General features: G+C 39.7%; 1 protein-coding gene across 1 annotated transcript in view; it reads left to right on the top strand.

Moving 5' to 3' along the window:
- The window catches only part of anos1 (anosmin 1), a 59,282-nt gene extending 40,400 nt beyond the window's left edge, over positions 1-18,882 (top strand). The window contains exons 5-14 of the mRNA XM_028023361.1: positions 2,005-2,189; positions 2,532-2,661; positions 6,178-6,383; positions 8,448-8,592; positions 10,332-10,478; positions 13,573-13,661; positions 15,466-15,637; positions 15,887-16,107; positions 16,733-16,874; positions 17,645-18,882. Of these exons, the coding sequence (XP_027879162.1) occupies positions 2,005-2,189; positions 2,532-2,661; positions 6,178-6,383; positions 8,448-8,592; positions 10,332-10,478; positions 13,573-13,661; positions 15,466-15,637; positions 15,887-16,107; positions 16,733-16,874; positions 17,645-17,703 (1,496 nt within the window). The 3' untranslated portion in view covers positions 17,704-18,882. The remainder of the gene's footprint in view (positions 1-2,004; positions 2,190-2,531; positions 2,662-6,177; positions 6,384-8,447; positions 8,593-10,331; positions 10,479-13,572; positions 13,662-15,465; positions 15,638-15,886; positions 16,108-16,732; positions 16,875-17,644) is intronic.
- The last annotated feature ends 779 nt before the right edge of the window (positions 18,883-19,661 follow it).

The raw sequence follows: 19,661 nt of genomic DNA, 5'->3' as shown, positions 1-19,661 counted from the left end.
CAAAGGCAACATCACACCATCTGAGAGAGCCCTTGCTGTAAAACAGGGTTTTACTAAATTCACCACAAAGGCAGGAGGATTACAGAGTTGACATTTTAAGCTGTCTGATATCTGATATTAGTGATCAGCGACTTTAGCTGGGCCAGCATTACTAACTATAAACATGAATGTGTGTGTATGTTTCCTTTGAATGTTGAACCTTCTGGTTTTTACTTAGATATTTGTCACAGAATCACAAAAAAGATTATTTCATTGATTATTAAGAAAGGTACATGTAGTTGTTGACAGCACATTTTTAAAGTCTCATTTCCTATCAGAAACACACATTTGGTTCAACAGAAAATAATTTCTAATCAAAATTTCTCTGAGTTATGAATAATTTTGGGCTTAACTGCACATCCAGTTGTACTCAGAGCAGTTGCTATGAATACGAATCAAAATTAAAAACACAGCAGCCCATTACTTGCTCCAGCCTAGCTTTCATTTCCAAAAACGCCACATTATTTGTGTCCTCACTTGGTCTCCATAATGTTCTGCTTGCCTCATCAGCCGCTGCAGCTTCTCCTCAATAACAAATCATCTTGTCATCTTCTAGAAATAACCAAAGGGTATCCTAATCTCCGTCAGACCCTTAGAAAGTCAACTGAATTGTAGCTTCTAAAGCAAAATCACTTTGCTTCAGAAAAAGTTATTTTTTATTGATTGTTTTTTTTTCTGAAGCAAAAAATTTAGGTCACACCCATTCCTGAATTTGTTTGAAAGATTAGTAAACCATAGTTAATCTCAATCATAAAACTTTTTGTTTTTACAGCCCATCCCTTTTTTGCTCTAAGTACTTACCAGGTGAAACTAATTTACATCAGGCTCTAAACCAAGACATGCTTTAGGCTTCTAACAGCTGTCTAATGGTGTACAGGTTTAAAAAAATTGCACAGACAGGAAGATTTATGAAATTCTCTTTAAGCCTGTGCTTATCTCCCCAGCAAGAGTTGAACTCCAAAATGAGATCATTCAGGACGGATAGCGACTCTAGGTACATCTCCACAGATTCCCATATTAAAGAATCAGATATATCAGTTTGAACCGCAAACATTATTTTCAGATATTCTGTTCTCTAGCCAGGCATATTTCCAAGCTCTGTGTAATGACTCAATAGCAATATCAGCAGACCAAACGCTGTGCATGGAAACAGCCTCGATAATGTTGTTTACCGGCGTGCAGCACGGTGGCCTTGAGCAAGCAGTGACGCCATTCATAAATGTGAAGCAGCATTGAGCCAATGAACAGCGACAGAGGTCCAGCATAACAGCCGGAGGAGAACAGGTGATTTATTAGGAACAGTGTCGTGTGTGCAGCCCTCTGCTGTACTTTCAGCCTTGTTTTTCCAATCTCCATCTCATTATCACTGTGCCCAACGCTCAGTCAACAACTCACTATATCTCCACCGCCATAAATCAGCTTGAAAGCCTCTGCCGGACTTGGCTGAGCGTTTGCCTCAGCGCTGGGCTTTATAAATCTCTTATCTTTATATTTATTGCACATGGCCATGTCAGATTCATCTGAAGGGCTGAAAGTGAAGTTCACAGATGCAAATTAACATCCTGTGCATGTGCGCCTGTTTGCACTGGTGTGTGTTGCACCTGTAAGAGACAGAGAGAGAGAGAAAAGTGTTCTGCACTCCATCTTGCATACCTAAACGCAAACTATGTGTATCATCACTGAGAAGCGCAGCTACTAAAACATTAAAGTGCCGGACAAGAAATATCACAACCTGTCACAACAGAGAGAGAGAGATGATGCTGTTAACCCTCAGCATGTATTAAATCTATTGCACTGAGGTCATGTCTCATTTTCAGATCTGTATCTCTCCCAGCTCAGATGTTGTCTTTTTCTTTTCCAGCCTCTGTTCACCCAGGAGAGAAAAAGAGAAGAAAAAGAAATCTTGTTGAATTTGAGCTATAATGTTTCACACAGAGGGGGTTTTAACTCATCCTGTACTTTTAGGAGTCCCTCTGAAACCGAGGAAGGATCTGGTGTTCTTGGAGCAGCCTTCGGGTCAGCTGGAGATCCGCTGGTCGTCCAAGTTTAATATCTCAGTCGAGCCTGTCCTCTACGTGGTTCAGCGCCGCTGGAACTACGGGATCCATCCCAGCGAGGATGACGCCACGGAATGGCAAACGGTGGCCCAGGTAGGAACCAACAAACGGAGCGCACCAGGAAGGTCTCTGTTAGCGGACCCCGTAAACTCTCTTCAGTCATTGATTCTTGTAATCAGATATGCCTCGCACTGAAGTTACAGCTTCCCTTATCCCTGCATGCGTCATGCTACAGCTGTGAAGCTGCAGAGTGCCAACAGATTGTTGCACACCGATGCACATTCCACACAGCCACAGGGTCTTTGAAAGTTTGGCAGGGAGAAACACACAGATGACTGATGTGGCAGCAGCCTCACATTGGGGCTGTGACCCTAGGTAAACCCTGACCCCTGTGGTTTGCTCTCCCCCCCTGCTTCTCCCCCATCTGTCCCTCAGACCGCAGAGGAGCGCATCCAACTGGCTGACATCAGAGCCAGCAGATGGTACCAGTTCAGAGTTGCAGCAGTCAATGTCCATGGGACTCGCGGCTTTACTGCACCAAGCAAGCACTTCCGATCCTCCAGAGGTATGTCTGTCTATGTATGCATATTCACGTGAGGGCCGAATTACGTTTGACACCGACTGGCCTTCATTTGTTATGTTTAGGAGTTTGGAACAGGTGGAAGCTTTTGGAAGGTGGTTAAAAACTCTGAGGCAAACATTAACCCAACCTAAAGAAAATTACTTTTCTTTTTCTTTCTAAAAGGCTGTTTAAATTCTGTCTTCATGTTATTAAAATGATAAAGTAGGCTGTGTTGTTTTATAAGCCCATTTGGACTAATAGCTCATTTAAAGTGCCTTAAGCATCTTGAAACCTTTCACATTTCGTCACATCTCAGCTACAAATTTAAGCGCATCTTATTGGGTCAATACAATTGGGTCACATAGTCGTGAGATGGAAGGAAAATTGATTCAGGGTATTCAAAATTTTTACTAATAATCTTAAAAGTATGGCAAGCAATATTTTGCTGAACCACATTACATGTTGAGGAATGTTTTAACAGCTTTACACAAAATGTAAATTAAATGTTTTCCCATTGTTTACAAGTAGCTAAAGCTTAATCGGACTGTGTGAAGAACATCTGTGACCATCAGTTTTGGGTTTGATCTAAACTATCTGAGCTCTTGGTGAATGCTCAGAGTTGTTAATCCGCTTTTATGGCAGAATTTTCTTTCGATTTACTTTTTTTAAATCTCAGCATCAACTCTGACCAGCTTTTCTGTTGGTACTGGAGAAAATCATCCCCGCAACATGATGCTACCACTGTGTTTTAGCATTGGAAAAGTGTGTAGAAGTAGCTATGCACACTACTTCAAATTTGATGCATTCGACTATTCCAACACATGAGCTTTGGATGTATGTAGCTCCTTCAGTTATCATTCACTAATAACTGGTTCAAAGGCTAATGTTTCCATTGGAGAAATCCACACCACACTTTTCAGATTTGTATTTTCATGTTTCTTAAAATATGTTCAAAGTAGAAACAATCTGTGGTTATAACAAGTTGAAAAGTTAAAGGGGTATGGATACTCTTCTAAGGCACAACAGCTGACAACTTCAGGTAGATGGTTAATTTTTACTTATAGAAAGTAATGGAAAGTAGCAGAATGACAAGATCTGTATTGTAGCTGTTGTAGCAGCCCGAATAAGCAGCCAATGTGCCTCAGTAGAAAATTGTTTCCTTTTAAAATAGTTTAGTACATCTTTCTTGCCACATCTTATTTTAATTTCAAACACTTACATGCAGCTTGGTAGCAACTTCAGCACAAAAGAGTGTTGTTGTAGGTGCAATCTTTACTGAATAAATTCTGATTCCATCTAATTTTGCTGTCTGACACGTCTTTATTCAGCTTCATAAATAGCCTTGCAGGTGGCATTCGTTAAAGTTACTGTTGAATCATTTTGTTATCACATTCCAGTTTTGTGGACATACCATTTCCTGTGATTAATAGTTTTATTTTCCATGTGGAAGCAAACCAATATGACTACAGTAATGCCTGTAGCACCACTGAGATCACTCATATATATCATACCAATAACATGCATATCAAAACGGGATCGCTATGACTCGCCATGTTCTGCCAAATACTAGATCAGATACCACATATAAAAGGTATTAGTGTATTTGGCTGTGTGTTGACCTGTGCTGTTAGTCCTTCATCATCCTTTTGCTCCTCTGAGCATTATGGATGGCTCTCAGACAGCGAGACAGACACCAGGTGGGGGAAGGACTGTGCTGCAGGGATGGAAACCGATCTCTAATCAGGCCAATCAGTGCCAGAACGCTGATAGATTGATGAGACTTGTCAGGGATTTGATGAAGTGTCGGCCATTCTGTCATGCAACCGTTGTTTGTGTAATATGACCATATCATCTGAATGCAATTTTGCACGACCGTACTTTGTTAGGGCAATTTGTAAGAACTGACTGCTTATTTATCTTGCACAGTTGACATGAAGCAGCTTTAAAGACTCGATGTGTCCATTTGGTGTTTTTGGACCTGATTAAATGCGTTTCAGGTGGGAGAGGTCCCTGGCAATGGGAACCAAGTAGGTTGTGGCATGAATCATTTTCTCATTAAAAGTATCGCTCCCTCTCATCTGGCGTACGGCTCTGGTGGTGCTCCTCCGCCGAACTAACATCCGGCGCACATATGGATCGGTTTGGGGCCAGCCTTACTCTGGGCATCATTCATGCACTGAAGTACATTAATGCTGGACATGGAGCCAAAGTGAGCAGCATGTGTTTGTTAACCCTCGACCTGTGCTCTCAGTGGGGCTGAATGCTGTCTTGAACGTGACATGACACCTGTCATAACATCGCAGGGCAGATTGTCGGTGGAGCTTGTTGCCCTCCTCTATCGGCCACAGTGCAGGGTTTAGTTGTGAAGCTGTTGTAATTCCTACCTGAAGTCAAGATTACTGGTCTGGCACAGAATTTGTCACAAATGTCCTCTTCATAAGTGTGTGAGCTTTTCTGAACTTGACGAGAAAAAAACATGAATCTTCTTTTTTTTATATCATAAATATTTGAGATTTTAAAAATCTGTGTTTTTAAGAAATAGGCATGAAGTTATTCATCTCAGATTTGTCTTGCCCATATTTTTGAGGTTTTCACGCTCATCTCAAATTAATGGTAATGCTTATGCAAAAAAAGCAATAAAAATCTTCACTTGTGTAAAATGCCTCACTAGTGTAAACCTTTACATTAGTAAATATAAATGTTTACATTTACCTTTACATGCATTAAGATTCATGCATTAAGATGCATGAATTTTAATGCATTTGTGATTTATCTTAAAGTGGATATTGTATATAATGCATTTGCTTCATCACAAGCTATTACCAACTTATTGAGCTCTTTGCGTTTTCATTTAGACAAGAAAATATTGTAAGTACTAGATTTTAACATTTTACAATCTTTTAAAGGTCTGACAGGGAAAAAAACACTGCTACAGACACTGATTCTTGTCAGAGTCTCACTCAATATCTCACTGATATTGAGTAAGAGTAGTGTATCATAGTGTACAGTGAAGACAAATATCTACACAACTGCTGCCCCAAGTATTGAATGTACGATATTTGAGAGTTCAGTTCAGTCTTTGAACACAGCACAACTTCCTGCCAACCCTTTCTCTGGGACTGATCAGCCAGAAGTAGATTTTGGTGTAACTACAGCAACATGTTGACAAGAGATGAAATGTAATATTTTAAAATTTTGATTTCCATTATGGCATCTGAAAAACAGTCATGTTTTTGTAAGCAATATGGTGCAATGACAGTATGGAAGGGCAGAGAAACATTATTATCATTATTTTGACAAATATGCTTTCTTTGGAGGAACCATAAAGCCCAGCTGGCTAGCTAAAGTGAGCAGAAGAGAAAAGAATGGTCAAAATCTAAAGACTGGGTCATACTATAACTAAAACAGAAGCTAGAGTGCTTCACAAGTCAGTCTTCACTTTAAATACATTTTCATATATTACACATCTAGTGTTCACAGATAATAAAAGCAGTTTTTTACTGTTGCTTTGTTCCATAGACCCTTCGACGCCTCCTAGCCCAACCAATCTGCGTGTCGCCAACCTGACTTTGGGCGATGAAGGCACGGTGATGGTTCGTCTCAATTGGAGCTTGCCAGAGGAGCCTGATATTCCCATTCATCACTACAAAGTGTTCTGGAGCTGGACTGTGCCCTCAAAGTCGATGGTTCCATCCAAGAAGAAGAGGAGAACGACCACAAATGGGGTAATTCCCTCTCTCTTTGTTTCTCAGTGTTGTCACAGTTGGTATCATTACCCTCTCTGTCTTCACTTCTTTGGACATCTATTCTGGCATGCAGTGGATAATAAAGACAAACAGGGAATCAGCTTTGTATTTTTCAGTCACACTTAATAAAACAATGTGTTACATTGTTTTAATTTCTTATTCTGATGAAAGAACCCTTAAATGATGTTAAAATGTGAAGGGTAACACACTAAGTGTGATGAATAGCCCTGTTCAAAGTGATAAATCATGATTAACATATCTGGGTTTCCTAAATATCTCACTCTGATTTGTTATGTTGGTATTCTGAAGTCATTAGTCAAACTGATTGAGTAATTCACTTTTTCTAAAATGTGCTGTGCTTTATTTTTTGTGATTTATTAGATTATTTTTTTGTACTTCGAACAGATCTGAGCAGCTTAACAACTGCAGTTTTCATAACTGTACACCCACTTCCTAATTTCTATTATAATTTAATAGATGAAATCAGCGTATGTAAGCTGAGAGCCAAAAAGCAATCTGTAATTGTTGCATAAATATTGTGTTTAAAACAGTCCCATGATTTCTATCATTAATGCTCTTGTACTTCTAGTAATTTTATTTTATTTTTTTTGCATGCTAGAATTCTACCAACTATTTTTATTAACCCAGAAAGAACAAATTCTTGTTTTATTTCTTTGACATGCCTGGTCAAGGTTTTTACAGCGAAGAGTTGGCACAAACAGAGAATTTTTTATTTTTTTATTTTTTATGTATGTTTAAGGAAACTTAAACACATATGAAAAATTACATGGATTGAAAAAACGATTAAGTTTGTTTATACAAAACAAACTATGGTGCAGCAGTTTGCTTAAGTACTAATGTTAACTAGCATGTTTCCTAATTTAGCTCCTAATGTATTTCCGTGCTGTGCCCGGTAAGTGTATTTGGACAAAACTTTCAGAAAAGGTTTTTCTACTGCTTCAAAAACTTAGAACATTGCTTTGGTTGTGTGTACCATCACACACAATTAAGATGTAGCAGCCAAAACAGTCTTCTAGCACTGTGCATTTTATTGTGCAGGGTGAAAAACACTTAGACTCCCCCACAAAGTATATACTTTAAATACATTATATATATATATATATATAATTTTGTAAACTGTTCACACAAAAATGTAATGATTTCTTAAAAACATTGGTATAACAAAGAAAGGAAAAACAACATCCTTTACGCATGGCTAAGTAAATAGTAGCAATCTGGCAAGATGAAGGTACAACTTTCTTTAACAATATTATGCTATTTGAATTATTGAAAACTACATCACCAAAAAGAAGGCCATAGAAAGCATTTTATTTGTATTGTGCAATAAAAATATATTCATTTGCAAAACTAGATTCTATTTTTTTTTTCTTAAAGATTGTGTTAAAATTATGAGTTTCATGAAACTGTCTGTAGCAACACACGATCAGATGGCACATGTGGCTTACTATCACTGAAGAGTATTTGATGATAGAACCGAGCAGGAAGACGGATTGTCTAGACAGTCCACACACACGCACACACACACCTATAGATTTTCTTTTTTTTCCTGAATTAGTTTTTAAAACACATAGCAGATGTGGCACAGAAGAGATAGAGGTGGGAGATACCAGACACTGTTGACACATGTACTACTGGTTTCCACTTTGGCACCTCGGGGGCTTTGAAAGCAGCCTGCTGCTTGAAGAATGTCAAAACACACGTAGTCAATAAGAGGAACTCATCAGGTTCACGCTGACGGTGGAATGCTAGAAGTCCAGCGCAGTGAAGAAACCCTGGGAGGCTCTGATAACACGGCTCTCTCACATGGCCCCCTGGAGGCTATCTCCCTGGTCACGGTACCTTCCTCAGCTCCAGATGTGTTCCTGATACGCAGGACTTTCCCACACGCAGGCACCGGGTCTGGCCAGGCTGAATCAGAGCTGGTACAGTGACAGGACTTTGAAAAGGTCTCTCAAACTGACGTATAGTAACAATAAATAAGCCTAAAAGTGTTGGGTTTTTTTTGTTTGTTTCTTGTTGCAGGCTCAGAGCTGGGTGGATCTGGAGGGACTGCAACAAAACAACAGTTACACTGTGGAGCTGCAGGCTGTCACATACTGGGGACAGGTGCGTCTGAAGAGCTCCAAGGCCTCACTCCACTTCAGTACCTCTCAGAATAATGAATTAGGTAAACACTCAAGCTGCTGTACTATTCTTCATTTGCACATCTACATGAAGGCATTTAGATGTAGCTTTCTTATTTTTCAAATCCTTTTGGTTTGTATTTTGTGCTGCCTGAGGCTTGCATAATATGGGTAACCAAATCCCCACATTTTTATCTGTGCTTGTTTTGTTATGCTTGTCAGCTGACGTCAGCTTTCAGTGCAGAATAACAGCATGTGTTAATTTAGCTTGTTACACATAGAATTTCAATGAAGTCTGGACAAACTACTAAGTCCACTTCAAACATGAAGCTATTGCAACGGTGCTGTGGACCGCTGCTTTTGATTGGCTTTATAATCTCTCTAGCTGCAATGATATTGCAAATTCGGAAATAAATAGCTGGAAAAAGTTTACGGTACAGTTTTAGAGTAATGTTTAGAGAAAATGAAAGCCATTTTAGTCAACGGCTGGAGTGGCTAGAATCACAAAAAGAGAAGTCTTCTTGTGCATATTCATGAAAATGCAGTGTTCTGACCTTAACGCTGAGATTCCCAGAAGGCTGCCAGCATTTTTTATTCTGAGCTTTTATTCAAAGGTAGATTGAATAAAAGCTTGCAGCCTGTACGATGTGCAGATTTGCTTGAAATGTCATTGAAAATATACAGTAGTTCCCTTTTATATAACTTCAACACCGCTTTCCCTCCACAGACATCTTTAAATATCACACCGATAATAAAAGTTGTTGTCTTTGACAGTTTGTCCTTCAACAGCAGCTTCCAAAACGAAGAGTGTTGTTGTCATTTAGATCTGCACAATATTTTCTATCGCAATCCCAACATCTTTGAGTGCAATATCCTTATTGCAACAGACAGCAAAATATGGGAGTTAATATCAATCGACACTGTCATAAAAATCTTCAGCAGTGATGTAATGATGCATTACATGTTTTCCAGATGTTGTGCAGCCGAATTATCAATGCGACCTCGTGGTGATTTGTATCGGATGTTTGACTTCCAACCAGTTATTTTCTCGGTACATCATTTATAATTCTGTAATTATGTACAGGTTGGGGATGAGAAACCTATTTTAGATCATTGACTAAAAATTTTTTCGTAGCTTTTAGTTAGTTTACATTGGCGAAGATTAGAAATGTAGTTTCCCAGTTGCCATAAAGTGCTGCATTGGGGCTTCAAAATGGAAAAGATAAATCAATATTATAACAGCTAAATCTTGAACTCAATATCTCAAATCATGCACAAAGAAACCTGCTAGGTTTGTATGTTCTGGTGGAACATAAATCGCAATGCTAGATAGATTTTTGCTTCATACAATAATGACGTACTGAGCCTGGATATAGTGGCAGTAGATTTGTCAAAACACACCTGGCAAAATCCTCCTTTTGCTTCTGTCTTGATTTGTTTTACTTCTGATTAGAATTGAATATCTCTAAAATTACCAGAAGGGCAAACAAACATAGATAGGATAGGTATACTGTCATCATGTTTACGTCCATCTGTAGCTGATGTTCATGCAGGCATCAAGCCTAAGTGAGAATGAGCTCCTTCTTTTGCACGTGTGAACTTCCAACCCCTGCAGTTACAGAGCACACATGTATAAAGAGATGGGTTTTTTTTCTTATATTGCTCACTGCTGTGATCATCCAAAGTCATAATCAAGTCTGTTACCATGCTGAAGAGAGTGCCATAACATAGTCACTGCTGTATCTTAGCTACCAGAGCAAACACTTCTCTCTTCTGTTCCCAGCAAAATCGACCCACAAGTCCAAGAAGGAGGAGATATCCCCTCTGGGTTCGACGTTGGCCAAACGCCCCTCTGGGCCTCTGGAAGTGGGCACACCCTTCTACCAGGATGGTCAGCTCCAGGTCCGAGTCTATTGGAAGAAACGGGGAGGTAAGCGCTCTGTTTTTCAGCTTTACTCCCACCAAATTAGCACCCCGTCATGCCCATCAATCACTATGACTCATGTGCACCGCATTAAGATGTTATGACTGATCCTCGCTCGCTTAAACAATGGCGGATTGCACTTATAAATGCGGTGTCAGTGATGTAAGTAAAGCAACGTGTCTTTGTGGGGGCCTTTGTAATTCGAGCGCTCGGTAGAATAGTTAAAATCTTCACACGGACAGTTAGGAAGGAGCCACCGTTTAGCGAAGAACAATAAACACAGAACCCGAGCTCAGCTGTGTTTAATAGATTCTCACATTAGACTCGTTTCATTTTACAAAAAGCTGATGTCATAGGGAGTAGACGCGATGGCGGGTTCCAGCACCACGAGGGGTTAAAGCATGCCTCTCCCAGCGGAATCCATTCTCTTAAAAATCTTCAGCTAATACCGGAGTGAAAGTATGGAAACCCTGAAAGCCATGGTCTAAGGGTAACCTGTCAAGTCCCATTCACTGCTCTATGTCATATTGCAAATATATGTCATCGCCCGGGCCAAACTCCACATCCTTGAGTCAAGAATGCGAGCCCTGGCTGTAGGAGAGGCCTGGTGAGACACCAACTGCTGAATCAGAGCGAGGAGAGCAGGGGAGCAGGGCTGGCGCAGAGCTGTTAGTGAGGTTGGCCTGGACTCACTGAGCTGAGTGATGCTGACAAGGATCAAGCGTGGCTGGGGAATCACTGCGTTGCAGAGCAGAGTTAATCCAGGACCTGTTTCTTGTATTGTGGTCCCGGTTTGCGGTGAGTGTCCGCCGCTGCCGCTCATCAGTCTGAAGGATGGCCTTGCTCTCAGCTAATGTAAACACACAGACACACAGATGGCCTAGAGAGCCAGAGAGTCTCTGGACATCTGGTTTGTGTGACGGACAGAGGGGACAGGTTAACTGAACCATGATTAAACTCTCACTCATTGTGTTTGTGATCCAAAGCAGCCTGGCCTCTGGATTGTTTCCAGCGGACTAAAGGGAACGATATTGTACTCCAGCTTTGATAAAGTATCTGCTGTCTTCTCAGCGCGCAGACAATACACAGCAATTCTGCACAGCGGTACTTCTAAAGCTTGCCCCTTGTCGTGATTTATCAAACACCACTGAGTTTCTGTTCACTACCTGATTTCCACGTCCTATTTCTTGTTTTACATGGCTTTTCCCCTCTCCATCAGCCCCTGCTAAGCCTATCTTGTTTATTTTTTCCCAATTTTCCCGGTTTGCTGTAATTCCTCTCTTCTGCTTCCAAAGAGCTCAGGGGCTCCAAGTGCCAGACCCGTGTCTAAGCCTTCAAAGGACCCCTTTTTATCTCCCCCACTGCAACCCAGGCCCCTGCTGAGGGGTGAACGAAGCACAACTCAATTATTAATCGTGGAAGTATATTGAAAGAAAAGCCCAAGCAGCACAGTTGAAGGAATTATAACCCGTGTAAACCAAGATAAGGATGATGGTGAAATAAACACTGCTGAGAAGTTTATGTGGAGGTTCTTGTATTTTCATATAAAGCGTCAACATGATCAACTTGACTTGATACTCTGAAGACGCAAGAATGTTCAGTCTGAGATTTGTTGGCGAGGAAAAAAAAAGGTTCACCAAAGCAGGAAGTTTATGTTGATGATATCACATAGACATGAACAGAGAAGGGCTTTCCACCCCTAAAGGTATTCATTAGTATGGACCAAAAATGAGAACAAGAGTTATAAGATTTTCCGATAACGTGTATTATATCCTATAAGATACCCATCTGTGAATCATTTAAAATATGTCAGAGTAGCATCACAGTGATGCTTTGTTGTGGAGCTGCACTAGTAAATATGTCCAGATTTATTTCACAACAGAAGGACACCTGTTTGTTGTTTTCTCTGTAGTTCCCTTAATTGATTGATAAAGTCATTGTTGTCATGTTTACTTTTCTACAGAGTATTTATTTTCTTATGCATGCGTCTGATTTGAATTTAGGTATTTGGAAGAGCTCCTTCTTCATCATTCCCTTCACTTTGTGAAGTGCACTAGTTTTACCTCAAGTGAAACAGTCCACAGTTAGATGCCACTGCATAAACGAGAGTTTAGACCGTTTCCTTAGAGTTGAAAGAACTAATCTTGAGTCATATTTGTGGTCACTTCACCCAGGAAGCGCATTCTTTGGTTTATCTGACCATAAAACATTTCTCCAGGAGGTAGCAGGCTTCTAAAACTAAACTCTATATGTCTCTCAGTTCATGACGATATTAAACTGGCCTGGGTGTGGAAAGTAATGCTGGTGTTCAAGAAGTGATTACTTCATAAATCCAGTTAGATAAATTACTGGAGTCAATCATGTCGCCATCAACTTACATTTCAGTTTGCCTGGAGAACGTAACTAAAGTATGGAATCTATTAACTTTTAAAGTCTGATATGCATGTGCAGAGATTGGTGTTTTTAATGATTACTAACATGTTCATGTACATGTTTTGTTAGAGAAAATAAGGAGAGAGAAGATAGTTGTAATGATATAGTGGGGAAAAAGTGATGTTACTGCAGATATGTCTGTTAAAAAAAGAAAATGAGAAAAACAATTATGTTAGCTGGTTGATTTTTACTGTATGTTATGAAATTGTTATACTGTGCAATTTCAAAAAATATAGATCTAGGACAAAAATGATCATACATTTTTTATTCATTTAAAACTGAGATTTTAGTTTGTATTTTGGTTCGACTGTGTCATTCCTTCATTTTGATGTGTGGTCCTGAAGAGACATGTGCCACCTGCATTTTAGGAGTTTTTAAAAACGTTTAATTGTCAAGAGACAATTTTAGTGGTTTAGTGATTTTAGTGGTTAAAAAGTTGATTCATTATTCAGTTTTATGGCTTATTAGGTTGACACCAGTAATCATTGTTTACTTCTGAAGTATTTTTATTTTTGTTTAATAGTAGTATGTGATTGCTGTGCAGCTTGTTAAATGCCGGACCCAGCCTGGTGATGGAGCACTGTTTCATTATGAAGGCTTAAGGTTCTGCATACTGAGGTGCTTTTTAACATTCCACTCTTCACCCCTCATTCTTCATTTGTTGCAGACCCCACGGTGAGTCACTACCACGTCCAGTGGATGCCTGAGTACTGCAGCCACAATGAGACCCGAGGCCCAGAAAAATCCGTCACACAGGTCAGTCCAACTGAAGTCGCCTCACAAAGCTGCGAACTGAACAGCAGCTAAAGCCGACGCGGAGTACGTGTCTGACCTTTTGTCTGACGCTGAGAAAGGACCGCTCCATCAGGGTGAAGAGACCCACTGAGTGAACCATAAGACCTGTTATGTTGGGTTTGTACTGCCTGTTGTTTTCAGTCCTATGAGTCAGTAATTACGGTCAGGCATGTGGTTTGTTAGCCAATAAAACACTTAAGCTTAAACATTGTTTCCAGGAATAGTGGGGTTATACTCCTCCAAAGGCCTCGGCCATGCTACTGAATGTGTCTCTTTCTGAGTTGTGTACACATAGAAGAGGTGAGAACTCGGCAATGGGTGTCTCTCAACCAAATCGAGGGTGTCAGAGTCTTTCAATCAACACATTCTTTGGGAAGCAGCTCTCTGGTTGCTTGGGAATATGTATTTTCCATATATCACCGAGGAGGAGTCCAGACTTGGGCTTTTATGTGAGCGCAGCGCCTCATTCACTTTTAATCAAAGCTGTTTCATATCAGAGAGAATATACACCCTCTCCTAAGGGACCGTCTATTAATGTAGGTAGACTTTATTACTGCGAGGTCTGAATCCACAAGTCAGCAAGATTTCTTTGTTCCCTTAGAGAAATTGAAAAAGTGTTAGCTTGTCTTTTTTTGTCAAGATCAATAGATGATTAAATCTTGGAATAGGTTTACAGTGAAAAACTGTTGATCTGAATTCATTAACCCACATTTACGGGCCGTGAGCACACTGTGGTTTCTGCATCTTATTTTAGTCCTCATGTTCTTGTGGTTATGCCTTATTTACCTGTGAATTTCAATAAAATGATCTTTACTTTGATTATGGCTTACAGCTAATAACTCAAAAATTCAGTTTCTCAGAAAATTTTAATGTTACAAAAACAGAATAAAAAAGAATTTTCAATACAGAAATGTTACACTGCGTTCTCAGACTTTCCCCACTGATGTGGGCACGTTCCAGAGAAAAATAAAATTTAACCAGACACTTTGAAGAGGCTGTGATGCTGAGAGTCAATGTAAAGAATCCTATACACTAATACACACTAGAACTGAACATTTTGACTTGATTTCTTGCAACTTTGGCATAACTGATAGAACGTGGATTACAAAATTGCTGAAAGGAAATAAATGTGCCATATTCACAAGACTGATTAGCCGGAAGTCATGATCTTGTTTAGCAGTCCTACTGTAATAGACAAGAAAACGTCATAGGGAAGAGAGAAAAATGAACAGACTGAAAAATATAACCCAGAAAGAATTTAAAGATATCAGGATGGAATAAATAAAAAAATAAATTGCATGCTTAGACACTGAGAGTACACTAAAAATGTGTTTTGGATTTTGCATCATACGTCCCCCTTAAGCAACCTGGGCTTCCTTATCTTAGATAATCATCCGGCTGATCACTGCAAATGCTGTACAGTAACACCTGAAATCAGTTTGCGTGTAACTGAATGCATAATACATGATATTTAAGTTTCACGTTTTGAATGTGATTACGTAAATAAATAGAATGTTTGATGATGGTAAATTTATTTCAGGTGCAGAAGCTATGATTTTGCGTTTTACGTTGTAAAATGTTAGGCTAACCTCTTCTGTGTATGTGTTCGAGGTACGATCGGAATCTGGGATGTGTTTCAGAGACCTAAGCAGGAACTTGATCTCCTCTAGTGCTGTGTATTAAATCATCTCTGAAGCTCCACACAGGGACTGACCCGGGTGACAAGTCAGAGTCATCAGGCCTGAAAATCTGTTTCTTTACTCAGGAGAACTACATCAACCTTCCGGGTCTGCTGTTCTCCTGCAAGTACAAAGTCACCGTTCATTTACTAAAGTCCAAAAGACGCTCCAAGGACGAGAGCACCACCTTCTTCACCCCATCCTGTGCTACCATCCGGAGCAAGACCCACAAACACATCCCCTGCCCGGGGGAGGGAGGTGAGGATTCAGCTGCCTGACACATGAAGGGCATTTTAAAATCAATCCACATTAGCAGAGACACAGAAATTAGATACCTTTGTGTCTTGTGGTATCAGCAGGATGATGGGGAAAATCTATGCAGGATTGAAAGAACAAGTCAACATGTTAAGCATTTTCTTGGCAAATGTGGATTTAAAGGAGGGAAGAGTCTGGAATAAATTCAAGCTTTTACATTTCCATTTATTGCTGTCACTTTTCTCTTTCCAGCTTCAGTTCTTCCAAAGGTTCTGGCTAAACCAGAAAATCTGACGGCCTCCTTCTCCATGAATGACGGAAACATAACGGGCAGCTTCCTGTGGCGCGTGTCCAGGGTGGCTCCTCACCAACGGATCACAGGCTTCCAGGTCACCTGGGCGGAGATCAACACTGAGAGCCGGCAAAACAGTCTGCCCAACAGCATCATATCCCAGTCCCAGATCCTGCCTCCAGTACGTTTAATCCTAGTGGAACCAGACTGACAGTTTTCTCTTCACAGCATCAGCTTATTTTTGTTGCTTCTCATATGTCACTAGAATGTGTACTAGCATTGCCGTACACATTCAGAAAATTTTGCTATGTTTGGAAAAGACGTCCTGTCCTCTGATTTTTAGTTTAGAGCATCTGTCAGAGGTGACAGTGGTTTTCAGATAACGTTCTGAGGACTCTTTGAGTGAATCCTGTGATTAGGCGTTGCCGTGCAGTGAGGCACATAGATAGATCAGAGGTAGCATTGCTGCTGGTTTTCCTCTCAAAACTCTTCATCTGCCTTCATGTCGTCCTCTTTTATCCTCTGGTGGGGTTCTTAAACAGCCACTCTTTGACATAATCTTCTTCATCAACAACACATTCTGCCTATCTGCACTCTGCCTTATGAGCATGGCTATAAATAAAACCACCTACTAAACACTTTGTCACACTGGCAGCAGCCTTATGAAAACCAAGGCTTTGTTTTTGTGTCTGGCTTCTGCAAAGACAACTAATAAATCTCTGTTTTACAGCTTAACTTAAAGTACTGTCAAATTCATAGGGAATGGTTGTTTTATCTCGGCTGATAGTCTCTCCTTGGCTTTGTAGGATCACAATCTGCTTGTCGTATCCAATTTGCGGCCGACTACATACTACAGACTGGAGGTGCAGGTCATAACAACTGGAGGCGAGGGACCCGCCACTGTCAAGACCTTCCAGACGCCAAATATACAACCACTGGCACAACACCGTAAGTTACAGTTAGCCATGATATCATATAAAACAATTAGTCCAAAAAATTAATGTTCTGTTTAATTTGACACTACCTTTCTGTCTACCATTGTGCTTTTTTACTATTAGTTTCTTTTGGTGCCTAATTGATAATATGTATATTTTGTTTTTGATTACTTTGCAGTAAAGATATAGAGGGAAACAGACTCCTCTTTGCATTTGTGTACTGCATGGCTTTGCTCACTGCAAAAATGTCAAGGTCGGCAAAAACAGCACTTTTAATAAAATAGATCATAGAAGGTTTAATTTACAGATTCATTGGTAAGATGTTTCTGGCAAAGGTTGGACCTGCTGATAGCATTTAATTTTAGCTATTGTAGAACTAGCCTGACCATGCTGGACCCTTATGTTGGTATTCTGTTTTCACAGTTACGTTTTTTCTATGTACGCCAACTGCAGTTAACATTTTTGCTAGCATCCTTACTTATGAAACAGAAACCATGTTGTCGAGTCCATCAGCCCTGACAACCTTAGCACAACCCCTCCCAGCCACCCATTTTCTGCAATGAGATCTCAATTAGCTTTTGAACAAAAATTCAAATACAGTTATTTATATAATTTTTTAAATTATTAGTGTAATGGATGTAAACATTTGGTGTTTACAGTGTTAAAAAAAAGTAGGCTCCTAATCTACACCTAATAGCAACACCATCGTATTAAGACCGTATACCAAAAATAACTAATTTCAAATAATAGCTGATGTATATCTGAATATTTGTGCTTTCAAAGGACCCAGACTCCGGCAGCACCATTCTCATCACCAGAAGCCATCATTGGAGAAACACTGAGTTTGCACACCGAGGCAAACCCAACCCGACTGAGCGAATCGCCTGTGACTCTGTTCCTGTCAGCCAGGGAAGGAATGAGTGGAACCTCACAGAAACTCAGTTCACCGGACCATGAAGTGGACCACCCCACCTCCGCACTCTCTCAGCTCATGAAAAATGGGTCTATCTTCTTCAAGCTCCACAATGCATCAGCTCCTTTTTACCCCCACACCCTCTCTCTCTTTTCACTTAGATGTCACCGGATGGGTTTGTGTGTGTACAGTGAAAGTTAAACTTCAAGGTTTCATATTCTGTGCTGCTTAGAGCACAGTCCTACCCCCCTTATCCCAGCTCATCCCAGATTTAAAAGCAAGTGATGACATTTCTGGCCAAAAATGATCCAATAACTCAGAAATTAGTTTTTGATCCCACTGTCTTTGTGCACAACAGAAAAGACCTTTGATTGGATTTGATAAACATGTGGTTGAAAACAACCTACTGGATGGTGAGGCAGTGCCAGAGCATTTGCTTATTCTTGAAGAAAGAAAAAGTAGAACTTAATCTATTTATTTTGTGCTTACCCAATAAAGAGGCGCTTAGACATGCAGTCTGTACTGATGGATAATGTAACTAAAGTACTTATTGTCTAACCCAGAATATTTCATGTAGTATGTTGCATGTAGTCCATTTGATTTTTGAACTGTAAATGAATTACTTGCTTCAAATTGAAAGCTCGTAATGGTTTTTTGCATGACAACTGTAAGCATCCTGTTGGCATGAAATAACGTCTCTGTGTTACCTCTTTTCAGTATGTTAGCAATATTTCATTAACAGATTAACAAATAATTATATTGGAAGTAATATGTCACGTTTATTAATGAAATTATAACGTGTGGAGATGAATTGTACATGTTCTTGGCTGTAGAAATATTTGTCTTGGAGCAGTCAGTGAATGTTTATATTTATTTATGTGTGTATTACAATGTTTGCTTTTTTTGATGTGTGTGAATGTGTTTGGATTTTATGTGTTGTAGTCTCAGATTTTTAAAATTGATTAAAAAAAAAATATTGACAAAAAAAATAATCTTGTAAAGACATTTTGTAAAAAAGGAATTGTAAATACAGTCTTATGTTACATGTTATTTTTCCATGCTAGAACCTGTACAAACTGCTAAGTAATAAAATAACTCCTAACCTGTTCCCGGTCGCTGCTTGTTTTATCCGTTTCGAGAGCTGCGCACTCTCACTTTTGCTAAAAACTCTCGACTGTTTGGAAGCTACAGTTGCTTATTTTGGCTGTGATGTTCATCATGGCAGGCTCTGTAGCATATTCACAGATCGGTCCAGGAGCCCAAGACACACGCTCTACACATCCAAATAAACAGATCATCTAGTGGATTTACCGCCACGTTTGTCAACATAATGCTCAGCCTGTACAAGCAATTGTGTGTTTGAAAGCTGATAAATACCGCCTCCCCTTTGCAGCTTTTCTCCATTATAAAATGAGATGTGAAAATGCTCCCACAACGCTACATCCAAGAGTGTCAATAGGAGAGTAAGGGCCAAGTATAAGTGAATTTATGCAAAGGTTTTAACGTGGTAATGATGTATCAATTTGGGACCTAAACGCAGTCCATGTCAAAAACTTTGACAACAGTATTGGCATGTTACTGTAGAGACAAGGATTTGTTAAAAGGATTTCTCTGGCAGGAGAGAAAATATGTGTCCAGTTATTGAGTCAAAGACGTCAAATGAAAATTTACTTTTTAAATATGTAGACATTTGTTTTGGCGATCTTTGGGGAAAGAATTCTAGGTGCTTTCAGATTGGAGAACTATTCTTTGAGTAGAAGGTTTTATTTATTACATACTTGTATAGGCTGTTTTTGTTATCTATTGATATTGTCCTACCTAGTTTGGGTTGTATATTGTCCTACCTGGTGACTTACTTTCCTTGCAGAAATTCCCATTTTGTTATTT

This window comes from Xiphophorus couchianus, chromosome 7 (assembly GCF_001444195.1).
Source record: "Xiphophorus couchianus chromosome 7, X_couchianus-1.0, whole genome shotgun sequence".
In the NCBI taxonomy this organism is placed as follows: Eukaryota; Metazoa; Chordata; class Actinopteri; order Cyprinodontiformes; family Poeciliidae; genus Xiphophorus; species Xiphophorus couchianus.
Note: the sequence above shows the minus strand (reverse complement) of the source record. Positions and strands in the feature narration are given on the sequence as shown.